Below are 23,876 nucleotides of genomic sequence, written 5' to 3' on the forward strand. Positions count from 1 at the left end.
AAAGTGAGCCGGAAAGGAGTTTATGAAAAATAAACCTCAGGAAAAGGTTGGAATAAGGTCTGATTCACAAATGAGTCCAAGCTGAAATGTACGTATCCAACAGAATGGTTTGTTTAAACAAAAACAATGGATAGACAATATTTCTGCATCTAAGAAGGGACTGATGAAGCCAACTAGAGGGAACTGAGCATTTAGCGTTCAAGAGCACAAGAAAATCCTAAATCACCATGAAATATTTTCAAGTAGGTGATACTTTATTATTCTTTAATTATTACAATTAGTTTTATTGAATTATTTTCTAACTATGAAGCATCTATTCTGTTATCTGGGCACCCTGGCCAAAGTTATTAGTATATGTTCGGTCAATTAGTGGATATTTTGGGTGTCAGTTAGGATAGCAATCCTCAAACACCAGTAAACTGGTTAAAAAAACACGTTTAAAACGTGAGGCAGGTCAGCAATCATAGACCGGGATGTGAACATGAAGAATGTTTAGATAAGGACAATAAGATGATGAGATTTCTTCAAGTCTGGAAAAATTAGGGGAAGTTCTAAAGTATATTTGAGAAAACATTCCACAATGATTCCTAATGAACTTTTCAGTATTATTATTAGTTATTTCTGTATGGTCATAGATGGTTTATATCATATACTCACGATGTATGAGATGCTTTTCAGACATTCAAGACCGAATGGATTTAAATCAGTAATCACTACCCTGAGGAGCTCATAATCCATGGGTCACCAGGAGTTAGGATAAAGGGATGTGACAGAAGTTTTAAACCACCCACTCTCCCATCAAAAAAGCTATTAAACCAACTGATTGCATACCATGTTATTTTACTGTAAAAGTATATTAAGGTCTTTTATGAACATTTGTATTATACGGACCTTAACAATCATTATGAGATATGTATACACGTTATGGTTCTGAATGTATTTGTGTGTGTGTATATACAGAAAATTGCAAGTGTAACTGTGGTATAACTTCACCGCCCTGTTGTGAGGTGATACTGAAGCAATCAGGCAGGGAGGAGCTCTCTCTCCAACCACAGACTGGGTTCAAGCACCTAGCCACTGTCCAGCCCAGGAAATAACGAGGCACCAGCAAAGCAAATGGGAACAGCTTGAAACTGAAAAGAAAATCCCAGTCTTTGGAAACTAAGGTATGTCTATACTGCAATTAGACACCTGTGGCTGGCCCATGCCAAAGGGGCTCAGGCTGTGGGGCTGTTTCACTGCAGTGTAAATGTTCAGACTCAGTCTGCATCCTGACCTCTGGGACCCTCCCATCTCGCAGGATACTAGAACCTGGGCTCAAGTCCAAGCTTAAACATTTACACCACAATTAAACAGCCCCGCAGCCCAAGCCCCACAAACCTGAATCAGCTGGCATGCGCCAGCCATGGGTTTTTAATTGCTATGGAGACATACCCTAAAAAAGGAGGGAGTTTTCCCCTTTTTGAATATTTATAGCCACTGGGGGTGAAAAACACCCTGCAAGATCTTTTAAAATGGAAGGGTGACCTGAAAATCATCCAGAATTTGGGGGACAGCGTGGAGGTGGGAGGCTGTCCATGAATGCTGTCCTATAGCTAGGGGGTATACTGGGAAACTGTTTTATGGCAATAGGTAATTCTTATTAGAAAAAGGGATTTTAATAAAGTTGAAGCCTCAGGTTGCATCATTTTCTGTGTAACTTGTATACATTTACTTTCCCCTTACTACTTGATCTTTGAATTGGGGGGTTTTCTATTAAATTTTGCTTTTTTTATCTCAAGCAGGTCTCTGGTGTATGAACTGTATGGTGTCTGTGTTCATGCACCAAAGTGAGAAGTGAGCTGATTACAAGGCGGGCCTGTTTCATGCCTTTGAGGGTAATGAATCAGAGGAGTTACAAATGTCTGGTAATTAAGAGCTTGGGGAGTATGCATTTGGGGAGACTTGAGTGTGGAAGGGTTGTTGGTATCACCCTGCAAAGAATAACTAGACTAGTCAGGGTCAGACCTTATGCTTGTGGGCAAGCTACTGGCATTAGGGATCTGAACCACAGCTGCACAACACAAAGGCCCCAAAGTTACAGGGCAGGTGATGACAGAGCCCCTTACTGGTCTGAGTGGACCTCAAAATTTCACAGGGGAGACAACAGTATTTTGTTTAAAAAAAAATCCAAGACAGCTAGATACAGTGAAGCTATATCCACACTTGGAGGTGGAGGTGAGATTCCCAGCTATGTAGATACATTCACGCTAGCTCACATTGAGCTAGCACACTACAAATAGTAGGGCAGCCACAGCAGCACAGCAGTTACAAGTGGTGGCATGGGCTAGTGGCCCCAAGCACGTACCCACGGGGGCCAGGTGGGTTTGTACTAGAGGCTAGCATGTGCTGCTGATCCCCGCTGCCCATGTCACTGCAGCTTCCCTCACTATTTTTAGTTAGCTAGCTCAATGACAGCAAGTACAATTAAGTCTACTAAGGCTGGGAATCACACCCTGTGCTCCAAGTGTAGACATAGCCTAAGGGCATACTTGTGGTCACTTTAATCTAGCTAGCACAGGTAACAATTGTTATGTAGATATGGCAGCAAGATCTTCAATATGGACTAGCAACCAGAGCACAAGCCCACCAAGGAGCCTAGGTACGTACTCTGGTCACTAGCCCATTCCTCTATGTCATACTACAATGGTTACCCTTGCTAAGTATATTAATGCTAGCAGGGGTAGGCATACCCCTGTTAGCATTAATACTTTCACACAGTGTAAACATATCCTAAGTAGAATGGCAGAAGTGAATCTTGCCCTGCAGATCGGAGCATGAATAGCAGTGTGCATCGAAGTGCTGCACCGTAACTCCCCTGAGTGGATGCTGCAAGCGCAAACCAAAAGGTTCCTAGTTTTCATTAACAGAGTCTTCTAACCGGGACTACACTAATGCCAACTAAGAATCTTTTGGTTTGTGCCTGCAGCGTCCACATGAAGAGTTACAATTCAGCACTTTGGTGCACATGGCTATTCACATCCTTGTAGTCTGAACTGCAGGAGACAGACAGATAAGCCCTTAGAGGACTTAAATATAGACAGGCCAGGGCCTTTCAAAGGAGCGCAGGGAGACTGTACCATGTGTGTTGGGGGGGAGGGAGGGAGAGAAGGGCTGATGTTGCACTCCATAAGCTTTATGAAAAATATGCTTATGAATGTGAATCTGGTAATAGGAATATGCTTTTTGCAAAAGGTCTCTTGTATCATTACAAAGCTTATCTGAATGTGTTCATCCTATTTGTTTGCAAGTATTTCTATATCTGAAGTTAGAAGAAGATATAAATTTATATTGCCAATGTAAAACATTAAGTGAAGGCCATTAAGGGTGCTCTAGAAACAATCAGTTGTAAATGGCCTTAGTTACTTTAAAACCTTCCTGTAACATGGCCACATGATACTGGAATCCATCTTAAATCTGGTACTTTTCCATTTAGGAGGAGGGATGGGGACCCAGAGAGATAAAAAGATTCCTGCCTTGTGCTAAAGCTATAAAAGGGGGTGGAGCAGGACAAAGGCGGCTGCCAGTCATGAGAAGACCCCTGCTTACCCCCTGAGATGCCTGCTGGAACTAACAAGGACTGTACCAGGGGAAAGGATTGGGCCCAGACTAGGAAGCAGTCTAGTCTGTGAAAGAAGCTTATTGGAACATCTCTGAGGGTGAGATATTATCTGTAATCAGTTTCTTAATGTATTAGGCTTATACTTCTTTGTTTTTGCTTTATTTTGTTTGGTGACTTACTTTGTTCTGCCTGTTATTACTTGAAACCATGTAAATCCTACTTTTTATACTTAATAAAATCACTTTTGTTTATTAATAAACCCAGAGAAAGTGATTAATCCCTGGGGGAGCAAACAGCTGTGCATCTCTCTATCAGTGTTATAGAGGGTGGACAATTTATGAATTTACCCTGTATACGCTTTATACAGAGTAAAACACATTTATTTGGGGTTTAGATCCCATTGGGAACTGGGTGTTTGGGTGCTGAAGACTGGTAACCTGCTGAGCTGTTTTCAGTTAAGTCTGCAGCGTTGGGGGTGTGGACCAAACCCTGGGTTTGTGTTGCAGCAGGCTAGTATGTCTGGCTCAACAAGGCAGGGTTCTGGAGTCCCAAGCTGGCAGGGAAAACAGGCTCAGAGGTAGCTTCAGCACACCAGGTGACAGTCCCAAGGGAGTCTTTGTGACTAAACCCATCAGAGTGGGGTTCATTAGAGAAGGCACAGAAGCAACTGGCCATATGGACAACCTGTGCAAAGGCTAACACTATATACTGAAGCAATGTACAAATTTAAGGACATCACAGAACTGTTCATGTCTTGTTTTACAGTGGTTAATTAACAATGCTTACTGCTATGCAAAGCATGAATCCAAAAATATTTCCATAACATACTCCTTAAATCTTTCATTGGATCACTTTGCTTTGCACATAAACAAATTAGCTTGAATGGATCAGTATGACAGAGCAAGCTGCGGCAGTCATCAAAATGTACTGAAAAGACCAAAGTGCCATATAGTCTGCTCTACATGACATTACACCCACATTTTAGGGCAGAGTATTCTGGTTGTAATAAAGCACACCCTTCAATTGCTGTATTTCCACCACATACACACCCCATTATGCAACTGAGCTTTTATAGTTTATTTTACTTATGACTCCCCCACCCAAGTTGCACTATTTAAAAAGGGTCTCATTGTGGCAAGGTAATAAAACTTGAAAAGACTAAACTGTGGCTTGATACAAAATTGTTTCAAATGTCCTCACTTGAACTTAAATCTTAATGCTTAATGAGCCTCAGGGGCTCTCTCCAGGTTGGAGACCCGCCAAATCCATGAAGCTGGTAATGTTTCAACTTTAGAATACGCAGCATAAAACCCACACACTTGAAGGCATGGGGTCACATTCAGACCTATGATATGAAGTCAAAATACCTGTTCTTGGCTTCTATAAAAAAATGACCCTACAATAATAAATTCAAACTTAAGCACAAGGGCTTGAACACTTGCTAACTTCTTCAGCTAGGTATTTGGCAATACAAGATTCTCCATTACTGCATAATATTCAGTGAAATCTAGATAGTCAGTTGTACACAATTTGCAGATCAGTAAAATAAATACCTGAGAAATCTGACAGAAAACAGACCAGACTTTGAATAGTGATTTTTCCCATCACGCCCCCATGAATGGCCCAGTGATTTTACCACGCTGGAATTAAATTGCAGATACAAGATTTTGACATCCAACCATTTAAAATACCATGTATATAATGAAAGTAACTCTGAAACCCAGCGCCACACAATTCTACCACTGACTCTGAAGCCTAATTTTATCATGCCAGAGTGTTGGATTTGCATTTATCTGGCATGTACCCAACCTGTTCTGAAAACCTTGCTCATGCCAGTCCAATGCTTGGTGACGTGTGCTGTAATCATGATGCAAATCCAAAGCAACTCTGCTTTCTGAGAATAAGCAGCTCATCACCAATGGCATGAACAGCATGTGCCAAGTCAATTTCTTATTTAGATAAGATTAGTCCCATAACCTAGGAAACGGTTTCATTAATTCTTGATCATAATCATTCTCATATTACTATTCAAATTTATAGCCACACCAGTTTTCTTTCAGAGTACAATTAATTTCTGTTAAACATGTTTTTATAGAAAACCAAAATTTTGTGATACTGTCCTTTTAAAGCTAACATGCTATTCTTAACTCACATTGTGAGGAAAAGTGTGTATCTATCAGAAAAAGATTGTTCAAGACCTTTCCCTTGAATTTACTGGATAAATTGTATCAAGATTCCTTTATTACATTTTAACATAACTTCTGTATTTATTCTTTCAATAAAAATGTAATGGAAAATCCTGGAATGCTTATTCCTTAATACAAAGGGAAGAGCTCTTTTTAGAATACATTTTTAACAACATGTATTTACTCCACAAATATAATTCCCAAGCTGAAGTATACAGAAGAAGGTTTCTTTTCTTTTTTAAGCAACCATTTATTTGCAATTCAAAGGAATAGTTACAGGATAGGACAGGTAAGCAGGTACACAGAATATACAAGAGTTTAATACAGGTAAGTGGGGTAGAGCTCCAATAACACAGGTATATAAATAGTCTATTGTTACTATACACTGATGCACTGATTCAGCAAACACTTACACATGTGCTCAACATTGAAGTCTGTGGTATTTAAGCACACACTGAATTGAATCAAGGCCTTATTACATCAAACCAGTATTTTAGTTCAGTACATTTATTAACATGCAGCAGGCAGACATACAAGTGAACTAATCGATACAATCTGTGAGCCGATAAAGAGCATGGTGTGACATACAAGATATGTTGCTGTCATTTCACAGCCAAGCCAGATTTATTTTGCATTGATATTTTAGTTTGGGTTTAAAACTGGTGTTTAAGTATTCATCCCCAACCCCAATTATCCTTACACCATCTAAATATAAATCTAGGATTTACAGGCTGAGTAATAAAAATATGTATAGAAAATAGTTACTGTAAAATAAGCATTATTCAAGTGCAGGGCCTGATCCTGAGAGGTGTTGTGGACCTTCAGCTCTCATTAAAGCCAACAGGAGTTTAAGTTGTTCAGTACCCCTCAGGATCAGACCTTTTAATATTGTTTGTTTTGGAAAAAACATGAAAGGGATGAGAATTTATGGACTAATCACATGCGATAAATGTTTGTGGAATGAGATCTTAAGGTGCGTTTCCCCACTCACTGAGAGCTAGGTTCACATAAAGAGAGACACACAACCCTATTTACTATGCCTAGTTTCAATTTCACACCCATATTCAGATTCCTGTAGTTAACAAATACAGAACTGTGAATGAGACAATTTCTCAGAACCTGATCTGCAACACAGAAGTGTAACAGAGTATAGCCAAGTCGTTCATTTGATCATCAATTTATCATTATTTAGTCTTATGGTCAACCCTTATGCTATTTCATACATAATGAATGCATGCTAAATAGATTTAAATTGTAGGATTACAGAAATATAAGACTGACAAGCATTTAGGAGTGACGATTGTGTATTAGGTATATAAGGTGAAGTCCGGCTCTAATGCCAGGCTTACAGGCTCAGGCCTGTAAGATTTTAGCTTACCCTTACAAGGCCATAGGCTTTCAGAACGCTTGACGTGAGTTGGTGACCTAGGAATAACACTGTGCCAGTAAGGTTACAAGATTACTGGGAAGAATGTGCCAATAGAGAACCGTCTGGAAAAACAGACCACAATGTCCTGTCCAAGACCACAAAGACACCTGATTATAACATCATAGGATGCCCTGCTTTGTCTGCAGGTTACCATGTATATATTTTGTTAGTGAAAATAAGGGGACCTAAGAAACAAATGGAGCACCCCAATATTCATGGGATGTGGAAGCACAGATAAGGAAAAGAAAGTTGAAACCCTCATGCATATGCGTAAGGTGTAGCCATAACAATAGGATAAAGGAGATAGCATAGTTGGGTTACAGGGGGAAGACCCACAGGAAACCCCAGTAGGATCCACTCCTGTATCAATTACCCCAGTTGAGAGATCCATCAGACCCTAGAATATTTTTGGAGATGTGAGTATAACTATAGTATTAGCCATTGCAAGGGATTTTTTAGGATTTATAGATGCATGGGTAACTGTAACTTCACTTATTGCTTTCATAAAACTTATAGTAGAGGTAAGACTTTGTACTTGTGATTGTGTCTGTGGTTACTATCCTTGGTCTTTGCATGTTTCTGGAGACCCCAAATCTGAGAAAAGCACGAGAGGTGATATTCACTCTGAACTTGAATCTGGAAGCAACAGGAGCTGAACCCATTGTGGTTTAATGCAGAATCATGAAATTCAATTTAAATTAAAAAAGATCGCAAGAGGAAAACATTAGAAGAAAGTGCTTGAGAGCAAAGAGAATGTTGCAAGAATGTTTTATCTTTATTGTATTATGTGTATTTCTCCTTTTCTGCTCAACCATCATTAAATCACAACAACTGTTACTTAACTTCCTGTCTTTCTTCTGTAAAAAGCAACAGCATGGGGGAAATGGGCAGTAACCCACAGTGGAAAAAAAATCTTATGATTTCTTCTTTCGCAACAATCCCTCTTTCCTGGATGCATGGCTTCTTACATAACAACCTAACCATTGTAGTTACAACATTACATTTCTTCTTGATTAATCCCCCAGCTTCCTAGGATCTAGATCAAGCCCAAATGTTCATACTTCATAGCAAAAAAAACAAAAACAAAAAAAGCGTGTCGGGGGGCAGAAGTCAGGGATTTTTAGGTGTACTTGTTACAATTCCACTCTTCCCTCTTGCCAGCTATCAGGTTGAATGAGCTGCCCTCCTCCAGCAGGTCCCAGGGAATAGCAAGTTTGTCTGATGCATGGGAAAGCCAGCAGCAGTGTACCAAGGGAAAGCCTTGAAATCTCTGGGTGTGACACATAATATGTAAAAATGGTAGGTTAGCAAACGGAGCAGGAACCTAATAGGAATTGCCAATATCCTGGTGTGCTAGAATGCCCCTCACTGAAGTCACTGTCTGAACTGACTGATCAGAACTATGTCAAAGAGCCATAACATACTTTCTAAAAAACAAAAAAGATTAACAACTTCTAAGCACAGCTGCATGAACAATTAGAACTGGTGCTGTTATGCAAACAGCATGAGTGGAGTTTAGAATCCAAAAAGAAGAAATGACTGAGCTATCAGTCATATTTGTCAGCTTTCACCATTACGGCATTCTCCATCATTAACTTTTAACAAAATCCTCGGATCAAGACAAAGCTAGAGGTATAAAGTACAAGAACAAGGTCAGATCCTGAAGCCAAAAGAAATACTTACATAAGTGCTGAGGGATCAAGACCATAGCCAGACACAAGCACATAGGAGTGGCTGGCACCAAAGCAGACTTCTGAAGTCTTCTCTAGCTAGTCGGCTCTCTGCTGCAGTAACTCTCTCTTCCTCCTTTGCCAGTGGGAGAACAGTGGCAGCAGGGCTGTCTACACTACACCACTGTGTCTATGGCCTTGGCTCACAGAGTCATGCGATCACAGTAGGATCTCAGCTTTTGTTTATTACCAAAAACTAAAATTTCTTACCCTCATATTTGCAAAGGGAAGCTTAAAAACGTGACTAAATGTAACCAGTGCCGTTATGACTACATAAACCAGCAACAACAGAGATCTGAACTACTTCATGCAGTACAAAAGAACAGTCATCCTGGGTCAAGACCAATTGTGCATCTAACACAGTATCCTGTCTCTGATAGTGGTGAGTGCAAGATGCTTCAGAGGGAATGAACAGAATAGGGCAATCTATTGAGTAATCCATCTCCAGTTGTCCATTTCCAGCTTCCAACAGTCAGAGGTTTAGGGACACCCAGAGCTGGGGTTGCATCCCTGAGCATCTTGACTAATAGCCATTAATGGACCCATCGTTAAACTTAAACTTTTTTGAACCCAGTTATAGTTCTGACATTCACAACATCCCCTGGCTGCAAGTTCCACAGGATGACTGTGCATTGTGTAAAGTACTTTTGTTTGTTTTAACCTGCTGCCCATTAATTTTATTGGGTGACCCCCTAGTTCTTGTGTTATGTGAAGGGGTAAATAACATTTCCTCATTCACTTTCTCCACACCATTTATGATTTTATCAACAGGCCCAGTCTTTTTAAGCTCTCCTTGTATGGAAGCTCGTCAAATACCCCTAATCTTTGTTGCCCTTCTCTGTATGCTTCAATTCGAACATATTTTTTTGAGATGGGTAACCAGAACAGCACACAGCATTCAAGATGTCAGAGTACCCTGACTTTACATAGTGGCATTATGGTATTTTCTGTTTTACTGTCTATCCCTTTCCTAATGATTCCTAGCATTGTTCGCTTTTTTGACCATCACAGCACATTGAGCAGATGTTCTCAGAGAGCTATCCACAAGGATTCCAAGATCTTTCTTGAGTGGTAACAGTTAACTTAGAACCCCTCATTTTGTATGTATAATTGGGATCATTTTTCCCAATGTGCATTACTTTGCATTTATCAACATTGAACTTCATCTGACATTTTGTTGCCAAGTCACCCAGTGAGATCCCTTTGTAACTCTTTGCAGTCAGCTTTGGACTTAGCTTTCTTGAGTAATTTTGTATCATCTGAAAACTTTGCCTCCTCACTGTTTATCCCCTTTTCCCAATCATTTATGAATATGTTGAACTGCGCTGGTCCCAGTACAGATGCCTTGGTAGACCCTGCTATTTACCCCTCTACATTGTGAAAACTGACCATTTATTCCTACCCTTTGTTTCCTATATTTTAATCAGTTACTGATCCACGAGAGGACATTCCCTCTTATCCCATGACTGCTTAGTTTACTTAAGAGCCTTTGGTGAGGGACCATATCAAAGGCTTTCTGAAAGTCCAAATACACTAAATGCACTGGATCACCCTTGTCCGCATGTTTGTTGACGCCCTCAAATAATTCTAGTAGATTGGTAAGGCATCATTTCCCTTTACAAAAACCATGTTGACTCCTCCCCAACAAATTATGTTCATCTATGTGTCTGACAATTTTGTTCTTTACTATAGTTTGAATCAGTTTGCCAGGTACTGAAGTCAGACTTACCAGCCTGTAATTGCCAGGATCACCTCTGGAGCCCCTTTTAAAAATTGGCATCACATTAGCTATCCTCCAGTCATTTGGTACAAAAGCTGATTTAAATGATAGGTTACAGACTACAGTGAGTAGTTCTGCAATTTCACATATGAGTTCCTTCAGAACTCTTGGATGAATACCATCTGGTCCTGGTGACTTATTAATCCTTTAGTTTATCAATTTGATGACACCTCAATCTGGGACAGTTCCTCAGATTTGTCACCTAAAAAGAATGGTTCAGGTTTGGGAATCTCCCTCACATCCTCAGCCGTGAAAACCAATGCAAAGTCCAATGCCTGTAACCAGACCAGATCCTAATCCAGAGAACAGAAGAACATACTGCCTGCCAGTAACAAGGATATGAGATATGGATGTGAGGCTGAAAAGGATCCTGATGGGAGGGGGGAGAAATCATCAACACAGCTAGATTGCCATTGGAATGGATCAAGGATGATTATGCTGAGTAAGACCCTTAAAAAAGTGGAAGCTCAGGTGATTTTCAGCAGAATATTTCCAGTCCCTAGAAAAGGAGAGCAAAGGCATAACAAGATAATGAAGATCAACAGATGACTCAAGGATTGGTGCAGTGAGGAAGGTTTTGGGATGATTGACCATTGAGAGGCATTTACAGAAAGACGACGACTTGACTGATGGACTCCTCTTGAGTATGTGGGGTATTAACCTTCTGGGTTGAAGGCTGGCATGATTGATAAGAAGGGCTATACACTGGGAGATGAGGGGAAAAGATTGGGAGAAACTCATGAAATCTCCACAACTTGCTTCCATACACAGTAGGAAGAAAGAGAGCTAAATGAAGATACAGTAAAGGATAAAGAAACACCTTAAGGAAAAATTATGAACAATAAGAAAGAAAAAGTACAAATATTGATTGGAGAAGTGGTCAGGTATGTGATACAGTTAGTGAAAAGACTATACTTAATCCTGTGTGAGGAAAAAACTGTGTGAGGTCCAAGGGAAAACAACTGAAATGCTTGCACACTAATTTAAGGAGCCCAGGCAATAAAATGGAAGAACTTGCACTAATGACAGGAGGTCAAACAGGATATTATAGTGATTACAGAAAGATGGAATAGCATTCATGACTGGAGTACAGGTATTGAAGGGTACGTGCTGTTAGGAGAGGTAGTCAAAGATAAATATGGTGGAGTAAACTGTAAAGAAATAAGTGATAGTATGGACAAAACGGAATTTTGTTTGGGTCAAAATCACTTTGGGGAAGGACTGTAATAGAGATTTTGTTAGGACAGTGTTAAGGGTCTGCTATAGACCAGCAGGGTCAGACTCGTATGGACGGAGAGCTCTTTAATATTATTAGAAAGATAAATACTATGGGGAATTGTGTCATAACAGGAAACAAACTTCCCAGATATAGAATGGATACTGGCAGGGCCCAGTTATTCCTGACTGTGATAGATGACAGTTTCTGAATCAAATGGTCATTGAATCAACAACAGATAATGCAATTTTAGACTTGGTTTTGTAAGTAGTGAGGATGCCATAGAAGAGCTTGTAGGAAATAATCTTGAATTGAGTGATCACAAGTTGATTTCGAAAGGACAGACTTTGGGAAATTAAGGGAATTAGAGTTCAACTGGATTGAACATCTTGGATTTCAATGTAGAGGAAACTTAGTCTTTTTTGTATAGAAGATTTGAAGAAATTCCATCTGAAATTTGCATCTCAAGCAAGGTGGGAAAAGAAGCTTGTAGAGAGTCTCTAGACCCAGCTGGATGAATAACCATCTCAAAAGGGTTAAAAGCAGAAAGCCTACAGGGATTGGACAAAGACAGTTACACCATGGAAGTTAGAAAATGTGGAAATAAAGTGAGAATGGCTACAAGTCAAGCTGAATTAGCTCTTGTTGAGGAAATTAAAATAAAGAGATTTGTTAGTTATATAAATAAAAAGAGAATAAGGATGGATGAGATTGAGCCCCTGTGCCGTGCAGATGGGAAGAAGATTCAAGATCATCTCTAATACTGGCCCAAAAAACTAAATGATTACTTTGCTTCAGTTTTCAGTAAGGATAACATGGCCATTGAAGACAGGATGGCTGATAGAAGCAAGTGTATAGAAACTGAAGTTACCACAAGTGAGGTGGAAGAGAAAATTAAAGAGTTTAATGCAAATTGAGGTGACCGGATAATTTCCATCCCAGTATACTGGAAGAACAGGCACATGAGACTGCTGGCCCAATAGGAAGGACTTTTAATAAAAATATCTATTTGAGGGTAGTACCATAAGACTGGAGAATAGCTAACGTCACCTATTTTTAAGAAAGGGTGGGGAAGTGATCTGGGCAATTATGGACCCGTTAGTGTAACCTCAGTATTATCCAACTCTTTTGAACAAATTTTGAAGGAAAGAATAATGAAATTCATGGATGTAAACAGTAAAGGGGATGTAAAGCGACATAGGTTTACCAAAAGGTAGATCATGCCAGACTAACCTGGTCTGGTGAAGTCAGACTGGCAGATACTTTAGAATTTTTGCCTTCCTCTATAGTGTGTGGGCATGAGTCAATTGCCAGGATTATCTGGGTGTATCTCACATAATCATTTCCCTGCAGTTCCAGGGGTCTCGGGTATAGATACACCTCAGCCCCTCCTATTCTCCTCCGTTAGCACCTTACAGTCTAGTCTCCTCTGGGTTATAATACTTTGGTCCAATTTTGGTTGTTGGGTTTAGTGTGGGGGGGGTGCTGGGTGGTATGGTGACCTGTGATATACAGCAGGTCAGACTAGGTAATCCAGCAGTCCCTTCTGGCTTTAAACTCTGACTATGACCCAGGGCACCCTGGATGGTCTTCCTATAAAACACACCATGAGGCGGTGTGACATTATTTACACAGACTGGAATTGTATAGATCATTGTTGCAACCAAGGTCCTATAGTTGGACCAAATCTTATACAAAGGAGGTGCAGTAAGGTGTCTATGGAAAGGTTATGGTTTGCTGGTTATGAATATGCTATCATTTTTGTATTTAAAGTTATAACTATTGGTTCTATACCGTCTGTATTTCAAACTTGTGCTATGCTTCTGGGTGACACCCCAGACAATTTGGCATCAGCACTGCCTAGCCTGCTTGATGGCCCATTAAGGACCATCAGCTACACAACTGACTCGTTGAAAGAAGGCAGGTACACCTTGTGACTCAGCAAGGCATGCAGGGACATGCCCATGGACAGAACTCTAAGGTTTTTTCACACCATGTGCTGGATAGCTTGGAAGACAGAAAGAGAGACCACATGGCAAGAGACTATAAAAGGCTGCTTCAGCTCCTCCATCTTGTCTTCAATCCTGCTTCTGACCTCTGGAGGAACCTTGCTACAAACTGAAGCTCTGAACAAAGGACTGAATCATAGAATATCAGGGTGGGAAGGGACCTCAGGAGATCATCTGGTCCAACCCCCTGCTCAAAGCACGCACAATTCCCAATTGTTTTCCCCCCCAGATGGCCCCCTCAGGGATTGAACTCACAATCCTGGATGACCCATCCCAGCTGTGGATGTACACCAAAGACTTGATTTGAACCTGCAGTTTATTCTATCACTGCTACAAGCCTGAACCAAGAACTTTGCCATTACTGTATGTAACTGATTACATTTAACCAATTCCAGCTCTCATCTACATCTTTTTCCTTTTATGAATAAACCTTTAGATTTTAGATTCTAAAGGATTGGCAACAGCGTTATTTGTGGGTAAGTCTGACTTGTATATTGACCTGGGTCTGGGGCTTGGTCCTTTGGGATCGGGAGAACCTCTCTCTTTTACTGGGGTATTGGTTTTCATAACCATTCATCCCCATAACAGGTGGCACTGGTGGTGATACTGGGAAACTGGAGTGTCTAAGAAAATTGCTTGTATGACTTCTGGATAGCCAGTGGAGTAAAACCGAAGTCTTCTCAGTTTGGCTGGTTTGTTTTACCTTGGTGTGCAAAGGAACCCCTGCCTTGGGCTGTAACTGCCCTGCTTTAAGCAATTTGTCCTGAATGGGTACCCTCAGTTGGGTCCCACCAAAGCCAGCATCATTACAGGCAGCAAGCATTATATGGCTTGCGCAGACTGGTAAACAGACACACAGAAGTAAAGTGATTTTTCTCCACATCATACAGCAAGTTGGTAGAAGGATCAACTAGTCTGATCTCTTCATCCACTGTCATAATGACTGGCCCCCACAGCCTCCTAAGAGATAGATACTCATGTATTACAATGGAGGCAATAAAGCATAAAATTTGTTACTTAAGCTTTGCATCTGAAAGATTTACACCACTTAAACCAGACTACCTGTTTATTTGCAGATCAGATTAAGATCTAATCCTGAAACACACATCCTCTTTTACCAACACAATTCAACCCTCACAAGCAAGAATAAAGTTAATGATATTCAATACACAATACTTCCAACTCAATTATTTTGCACTAAGGAGGAAGAGATTGTTCAAGACCGACCATTACACACACTGTGATGTAACCGCTACAGACTGCTATCTGCATATTGAATAACACCTGGATCAGCAATATTTATATTCGTCTTTGCCAAGATATGACTTGTGGGGAGGGAAAGATAGGTAAATAAGCTCATCTCTGCTCTGCAGACTTTCTTTAACTTTTCACTGTTAAAGTTCAATTGCATTAGTGAGATATACATTTCTGTACACAAGGTTCAGCTTTCCAAAGCCAAGTACTGCTTAAGTAAATGGCATTAACTGAAATATACAGCATCAAAAGCAGAATCCAAGTCAGATTTCTCTCGTCTCCAAAACTAAAGAATTGTAACCAATACAAGAAATGTACTTCTCAAGTTTAATGTTTTCAAGACCTCTATTTGTAAGCTTCAATTCGCATTTAGTTCTGTACCTTTTAAGGCCAAATTCAGACTTACAGTTCCCATTGGATTTAAATAGCAGCCCTACACATATGCAGGGGCAGAATTTAGCCACTACAGATGGGACAGCTACAGTAGCTTTTCTCAAACTCCTCACTAAGGGGTGGTATTTTCAAAGGAGCCTGTGGGAGCTAAGCACCCAAATCACAGTGAAAGGCAGTGAACTGGGCACTTAACTCCTTTAGATTTATTTGGAAATTAAGCCCAGATCAACCACTAACACACACACACACACACATTTGGCACACACACCCCGACATAAGTATGAACTTTAACATGGGAGATGTCATGAATATAAAGGGAAGGGTAAACCCTTTAAAATCCCTCCTGGCCAGAGGAAAAATCCTCTCACCAGTAAAGGGTTAAGAAGCTAAAGGTAACCTCGCTGGCACCTGACCAAAATGACCAATGAGGACACAAGATACTTTCAAAAGCTGGGAGGAGGGAGAAAAACAAAGGGTCTGTGTCTGTCTGTGTGATGCTTTTGCCGGAGACAGAACAGGAATGGAGTCTTAGAACTTAGTAAGTAATCTAGCTAGGTATGTGTTAGATTATGATTCCTTTAAATGGCTGAGAAAATAGCTGTGCTGAATAGAATTAATATTCCTGTCTGTGTGTCTTTTTTGTAACTTAAGGTTTTGCCTAGAGGGATTCTCTATGTTTTGAATCTAATTATCCTATAAGGTATTCACCATCCTGATTTTACAGGAGGTAATTCTTTTCTTTTTACTTCTATTAAAAGTCTTCTTGTAAGGAAACTGAATGCTTTTTCATTGTTCTAAGATCCAAGGGTTTGGGTCTGTGGTCACCTATGCAAATTGGTGAGGATTTTTACCAAACCTTCCCCAGGAAGTGGGGTGCAAGGGTTGGGAGGATTTTGGGGGGGAAGACGGGTCCAAACTCCGTTTTTTCAGGAACCCAGATAAAGTTTGGTGGTGGCAGTGGAAATCCAAGAGCAAAGGGTAAAATAATTTGTACCTTGGGGAACTTTTAACCTAAGCTGGTAAAAGTAAGCTTAGGAGGTTTTCGTGCAGGTCCCCATATCTGTACCCTAGAGTTCAGAGTGGGGAAGGAACCTTGACAGGAGTGTTGAGTTTGGTGAATTTTGTTTAAATCTATGATCTGGTTGTATTATGAAGAATTCTGAAGTATGTTCTTCAAGCGTATCTTTAAAAAAAAAAAGGTTCAGAGTACAGCCTGGACCTCAAAGGATGTAAGAACAAATAAGCTTGTACCTAGATGGGTAAGTCTTGCCAACAGTACAACCTGGAATTGATCCAAAACTCTTCACTGCAAGAGAGGTGTCTGCAGGTCAGGTGTGGCACACAGTTTCCAAACTGCAGTCACCCACTTTAAACAGAAGAAATCCAAAATGCAAACATCACTTTTACTTTACATATGGGGAGAGGGAGAGGCGGGGGAGAAGCCCTTTGTAAATCTTGCTTTTTTTAAAACCACATTTCAATTCTCACCCTAACAAATGCATTGGCACTGGAACAACAGTGTGATGAAATATGTAGTGTACCCAAAGTCAAAAGAAAAGAAAACCAACCATTGCATTGTACCAGCTAAAGTAAATAGGTTCCCTCTTTAGTCAAAACTGCATGTGAAGTTCAAACTAAAAGCTTTACTTACTCACAAAGCAGAATACCATTTTCTAATCCAGAACGAAAATCTTTGTCACCAAAACTTCTGCCTGTGACTTGCTGAAAAATAAGAAGGGGAAACAAGAGAGAGAGAAAAAAAAAGAGTTTAACAGGTGCATATTTAAAGAATGCTTCATGATTTTGTTATTTAAAACCTTTAGAGCAAATGTAACATGACAACTCTTTGGGCATTGCCAGTAAAGCCCAAGACGTTTCCTGCATCGAGAAAAAGCCCCTTTCACTGAACTATTTAACATGTAACACAAAGCCCTCTCTGCTAATCCTTTAGTTTAAAAATTCAAGAATGGCTTAATGTAAGTGTCACTGTAACCCTTGGAATAATTGTCAGTCTAGGCATTTTTATAGGCAACGAGTGTATTTACGCAAAGCTGAGTATATGTATTTTTTTTTTGCATAACAAATATACTTCACTTTATGTGCTATTCTTGGATCTGATCCTGCAGCCCTTACTCACATGAGCAATTTCACAGGGGCACTAAGTTATGTGAGTTGGGGTTACAAGATCTTGCAGTACGATTTGTTACACAAATGTGAGGCAACCTTCCTAATTACCTGTGCACTGTTTGTAATAAGCTGAAGAACACAAAGTTAGTAAGCTTGAAAAAAAATACATTATTTAGAGACAGATTGCAATACCCTTATTCATACTGAACACTACACACCATGAAGTCAAATGGGACTTGCATGTGAAGTACGGATGGGAAGTATCGGATCTTTAGTGCTGGTCTACACTAGGAGTTGAGGTCAAATTTAGCAGCATTAAATCAATTTAACCCTGCACCCGTCCACACGATGAAGCCCTTTTTTTCGACTTAAAGGGCTCTTAAAATCAATTTCTTTACTCCACCCCCGACAAGAGGATTAGCGCTAAAATTGGCCTTGCCGGTTCGAATTTGGGGTACTGTGGACACAATTAGATGGTATCGACTTCCGGGAGCTATCCCAGAGTGCTCCATTGTGACCGCACTGGACAGCACTCTCACTCAGATGCACTGGCCAGGTAGAAAGGAAAAGACCCGCGAACATTTGAATTTCAATTTCCTGTTTGACCAGCGTGGCAAGCTGCAGGTGACCATGCAGAGCTCATTAGCAGAGATGACCATGATGGAGTCCCAGAATCACAAAAGAGCTCCAGCATGGGCTGAACAGGAGGTACGGGATCTGATCGCTGTATGGGGAGAGGAATCCGTGCTGTCAGAACTACTTCCAGTTTTCAAAATGCCAAAACATTGGTCAAAATCTCCCAGGGCATGAAGGACAGAGGCCATAAAAGGGACCCGAAGCAGTGCCGCATGAAACTTAAGGAGCTGAGGCAAGCCTACCAGAAAACCAGAGAGGTAAACGGCCGCTCCGGGTCAGAGCCCCAAACATGCCGCTTCTATGATGAACTGCATGCCATTTTAGGGGGTTCAGCCACCACTACCCCAGCCATGTTGTTTGACTCCTTCAATGGAGATGGAGGCAACACGGAAGCAGGTTTTGGGGACGAGGAAGATGATGATGAAGTTGTAGATAGCTCACAGCAAGCAAGCGGAGAAACCGGTTTTCCCGACAGCCAGGAACTGTTTCTCACCCTGGACCTGGAGCCAGTACCCCCCGAACCCACCCAAGGCTGCCTCCCGGACCCGCCAGGTGGAGAAGGGACCTCTGGTGAGTGTACCTTTTAAAATAGTATACATGGTTTAAAAGCAAGCATGTTTAATCATTAATTTGCCCTGGCATTTGCGGCTCTCCTGGATGGACTCCCAAAGCCTTTGCAAAAGGTTTCTGAGGAGGGCAGCCTTATTCTGTCCATGGTACGGACACTTTACCACTCCAGGTCAGTAGCGCATACTCAAGAATCATTGCTGAACAAAGCATTGCACTGTATGTTTGCTGGCATTCAAACAACATCCGTTATTTATCTCTCTGTGTTATCCTCAGGAGAGTGATCTCATTCATGGTCACCTGGTTGAAATAGGGTGCTTTTCTTAAGGGGACATTCAGAGGTGCCTGTTCCTGCTGGGCTGTTTGCCTGTGGCTGAACAGAAATGTTCCCCGCTGTTAGCCACGGGGAGGAGGGAGGAGCTAGCCACGTGGTGGGGGGAGGCAAAATGCGACCTTGGAATGAAAGCACATGTTCTATGTATGTAATATTAACAGCAAGGTTTACCGTGAAAGAGTGTACCCATTGTTCTATAAAATGTGTCTTTTTAAATACCACTGTCCCTTTTTTTTCCTCCACCAGCTGCATGTGTTTCAAGGATCACAGGATCTTCTCCTTCCCAGAGGCTAGTGAAGATTAGAAGGAGGGAAAAAAATGCACTCGCGATGAAATGTTCTCTGAGCTCACGCTGTCCTCCCACTCTGACAGAGTACAGACGAATGCGTGGAGGCAGACAATGTCAGAGTGCAGGAAAGCACAAAATGACCAGGAGGAGAGGTGGTGGGCTGAAGAGAGGGCTGAAGCTGAAAGGTGGCAGCAGCATGATGAAAGGAGGCAGGATTCAATGCTGAGGCTGTTGGAGGATCAAACTAATATGCTCCAGCATATGGCTGAGCTGCAGGAAAGGCAGCTGGAGCACAGACCGCCACTACAGCCCCTGTGTAACCAACTGTCCTCCTCACCAAGTTCCATAGGCTCCTCGCCCAGATGCCCAAGAATGCGGTGGGGAGGCCTCCAACCACTCCACCGCAGAGGATTGCCCAAGCAACAGAAGGCTGGCATTCAATAAGTTTTAAAGTTTTAAACTTCTAAAGTGCTATGTGGCCTTGTCCTTCCCTCCACCACCAGCCCTCCCAGTGCTTCTCTCCTCCACCACCCCTCCCGGGCTACCTTGGCAGTTATCCCCCTATTTGTGTGATGAATTAATAAAGAATGCATGAATATGAAGCAACAATGACTTTATTGCCTCTGCAAGCGGTGATCGAAGGGAGGAGGGGAGGGTGGTTAGCTTACAGGGAAGTAGAGTGAACCAAGGGGCAGGGGGTTTCATCAAGGAGAAACAAACAGAACTTTCACACCGTAGCCTGGCCAGTCATTAAACTGATTTTCAAAGCTTCTCTGATGCGCACCACACCCTCCTGTGCTCTTCTAACCGCCCTGGTGTCTGACTGTGCGTAACCAGCGGCCAGATGATTTGCCTCAACCTCCCACTCCACAATAAACATCTCCCCTTTACTCTCACAGAGATTGTGGCGCGCACAGCAAAGGGGTAATAACAGTGGGAATATTGGTTAGGCTGAGGTCTAACCGAGTCAGTAAACTGCGCCAGCACACTTTTAAACGTCCAAATGCACATTCTACCACCATTCTGCACTTGCTCAGCCTGTAGTTGAACAGCTCCTGACTACTGTCCAGGCTGCCTGTGTATGGCTTCATGAGCCATGACATTAAGGGGTAGGCTGGGTCCCCAAGGATAACTATAGGCATTTCAACATCCCCAATGGTTATTTTCTAGTCTGGGAATAAAGTCCCTTCCTGCAGCTTTTGAAACAAACCAGAGTTCCCGAAGATGCGAGCATCATGTACCTTTCTCGGCCATCCCACGTTGATGTTGGTGAAACGTCCCTTGTGATCCACCAGTGCTTGCAGCACTATTGAAAAGTACCCCTTGCAGTTTATGTACTCGCCAGCTGGGTGCTCCAGTGCCAAGATAGGGATATAGGTTCCGTCTATGGCCCCACCACAGTTAGAGAATCCCATTGCAGCAAAGCCATCCATTATGACCTGCACGTTTCCCAGGGTCACTACCCTTGATATCAGAAGATCTTTGATTACGTTGGGTACTTGCATCACAGCAGCCCTCACAGTAGATTTGCCCACTCCAAATTGATTCCCGACTGACCAGTAGCTGTCTGGTGTTGCAAGCTTCCACAGGGCTATTGCCACTTGCTTCTCAACTGTGAGGGCTGCTCTCATCTTGGTATTCATGCACTTCAGAGCAGGAGAAAGCAAGTCACAAAGTTCCATGAAAGTGCCCTTACACATGTGAAAGTTTTGCAGCCACTGGGAATCGTCCCAGACCTGCAAACACTATGCGGTCCCACCAGTCTGTGCTAGTTTCCCGGACCCAGAATTGGCGTTCCACCGCATGATCCTGCCCCATTAGCACCATGAGTCCCGCATTGCCAGGGCCCGTGCTTTGAGAGAAGTCCTCATCACTCTTGTCACCGCACTGACGTCGCCTACTCGCCCGGTTTCGCTTTTCCAGGTTCTGGTGCTGCATATATTGCTGGATAATGCATGTGGTGTTTAATGTGCTCCTAATTGTCAAAGTGATCTGAGCAGGCTCCAGGCTTGCCGTGGTATGCCGTCTGCACAGAAAAAAAGACACGGAACGATTGTCTGCCGTTGCTCTGACGGAGGGAGGGGTGACTGACGACATGGCTTACAGAGTTGGCTTATAGGGAATTAAAAATCAACAAAGGGGGTGGCTTTACATCAAGGAGAAACTGTCACACAGAATGGCCCCCTCAAGAATTGAACTAAAAACCCTGGTTTAGCAGGCCAATGCTCAACCCACTAAGTATCCCTCTCTTTGGTATTTCAGGCAGGACTGAATCTCCATTCAAGTTTTCAAGGTGCCCCTGACAGACCTCACCAAAACGATTCTCTGCCGTTGATTTCACGGAGGGAGGGAGGGAGGGGGGAGCAAATGAATACAAAACAAATCTGGTCTATTTCTTGTTTTGATCCACTCCATCTATCTTTTACATCTTTGGCTGGCAGCAGACGCTGCAGTAGGACTGCAAGCCATCTGGTTATTTGAAACAATGCTACTCTGTAGGAAAGACCTCTACAGGTGAGAAGATTGTTTGTTGGCTGTTTGTGCAGACTGTTCTCAGAGGCCAAGGAGTGAATGAACAATGTCAAACATTACCAGATATGGAGTTAGAGAGGTAGAGGTATGTCTGTGGTTCCTTCATTAGAGACTGGAACTAAAACAATGCATTTCAACTAAGAAATCGCCCGTAAAAAGCCATCAGATGGGAATCACTATCACTACTAACCGAGGACAGTTTCAAACCAGGACCACCAGTGAAAGCAGGGTCTGAATGAGTTCTCCCCTGACAGCTAGCTGAGACGGGGAAGAGACTTCAGGAGCAAACTGTATTTACATGAACACACCTTCTCTCCCAAGATATCCGGTAGACAGAGCTGTGTTGCTCAAAGTGATCAACTTTGGCTGGTGCTGGGTTACAAAATACTTTAGTACTGAATGAAGAGGTAGTGAAATGTTATCATCAATGTTGTTGTCTTTGTTGCATGAATAAAGGGGAGCAGAACTGTGCTTAACCTGTCCCAAATGAGGGGGTCACCCTCAGCTGAAAGGACCTTGTTAAGTCAGGGGCTCAAATGCCAGAGCTCTGTGAAAGTAAAAGTGGTGGGGACGGGTGTCCCAGCCACAAGGTGTGGACTCTCCCTAAGGGTCCCCAGTCTTATTTAACCTGTTCCTCTCCACTGTTCAAAGATAGAGCTAAATAGGCTCCATTAGGACCCTTTGTTATTTTAAGTGCTTAAATGAAAGCTGAAATCACTTGTGGTGGGACAGTGTTTCTGCCCAGCCTGCTAAACGCTGAAAAACCACTAAAAGCTGAAAATCACTAAAAAGACTGACCTGCAGATGTCACAGCAGAGAGGGAGGTGGCAGCAGAACTGATAGTCAGTCAAAGGGAGCAGCAAGTAGATGGCCAGCGGGAGTGGAACATGCAGCTGGCAGGGTGGCCAGCAGAGAAGAACCGTGGCTAGCGGGGTGGCCAGCCAGAGCAAGTACTCAGATGGCAGAGCAAGAAAGGTGCTTTCTACCCTGGGTAGGAGGTGAACTCACACAGATGCATCTCTGACCTCTCGGTCCTCCCTGACCAAGACTGTCCCTGACTGTGAGTGAGGTATGGTGAGGGTGCAGAGAGCAGACTCAGAAAAGGAACTTTTGGTTCATAGAATCATAGAATAACAGAGTTGGAAGGGACCTCTGGAAGCCATCTAGTCCAACCCTCAGAGCAGGACCAATCCCAACTAAATCATCCCAGCAAGGGCTTTGTCAAGCCTGACCTTAAAAACTTCTAAGGAAGGGGATTCCACCACCTCCCTAGGAAACGCATTCCAGTGTTTCACCACCCTCCTAGTGAAAAAGTTTTTCCTAATATCCAACCTAAACCTCCCCCACTGCAACTTGAGACCATTACTCCTTTTCCTGTCATCTGCTATCACTGAGAGTAGTCCAGATCCATCCTCTTTGGATCCACCTTTCAGGTAGTTAAAAGCAGCTATCAAATCCCCCCTCATTCTTCTCTTCCATAGACTAAACAATCCCAGTTCCCTCAGCCTCTCCTCATAAGTCATGTGTTCCAGTCCCCTAATCATTTTTGTAGAACTCAAGAACATGAGGTGGAAGGCACTGCTCCACGCACGCTGGGGTGAGTGTCCTGCTCATAGTTTTATGATTATGAATCCTGCTTGTGGCATTTTCCCTAATTAATGTTGGGTGGTGTCATAAATATAAAGGGAAGAGTAAACCCCTATGAAATCCGTCCTGGCCAGGGGAAAGCTCCTCTCAACTGTAAAGGGTTAAGAAGCTAAAGGTAACCTCGCTGGCACCTGACCAAAATGACC

At 42.2% G+C, this 23,876-nt stretch overlaps 1 protein-coding gene across 8 annotated transcripts in view; it reads right to left on the reverse strand.

Annotated features, from left to right (window-relative positions):
- LIMCH1 (LIM and calponin homology domains 1) overlaps positions 1-23,876 on the reverse strand; it is a 338,435-nt gene that overhangs the window by 180,472 nt on the left and 134,087 nt on the right. For 6 of the 8 annotated variants that reach the window (XM_073342172.1, XM_073342171.1, XM_073342181.1 and 3 more), the window contains exon 2: positions 17,250-17,320. The exons of 1 other annotated variant lie outside the window; for it this stretch is intronic. In XM_073342172.1, coding sequence (XP_073198273.1) covers positions 17,250-17,320 — 71 coding nt within the window. Of the gene's footprint in view, positions 1-8,899; positions 8,976-17,249; positions 17,321-23,876 lie in introns of those variants that run through there. One more of the 8 variants, XM_073342176.1, reaches the window with a different exon arrangement.

Source organism: Lepidochelys kempii, chromosome 4 (genome assembly GCF_965140265.1).
Source record: "Lepidochelys kempii isolate rLepKem1 chromosome 4, rLepKem1.hap2, whole genome shotgun sequence".
NCBI classification, from domain to species: domain Eukaryota; kingdom Metazoa; phylum Chordata; order Testudines; family Cheloniidae; genus Lepidochelys; species Lepidochelys kempii.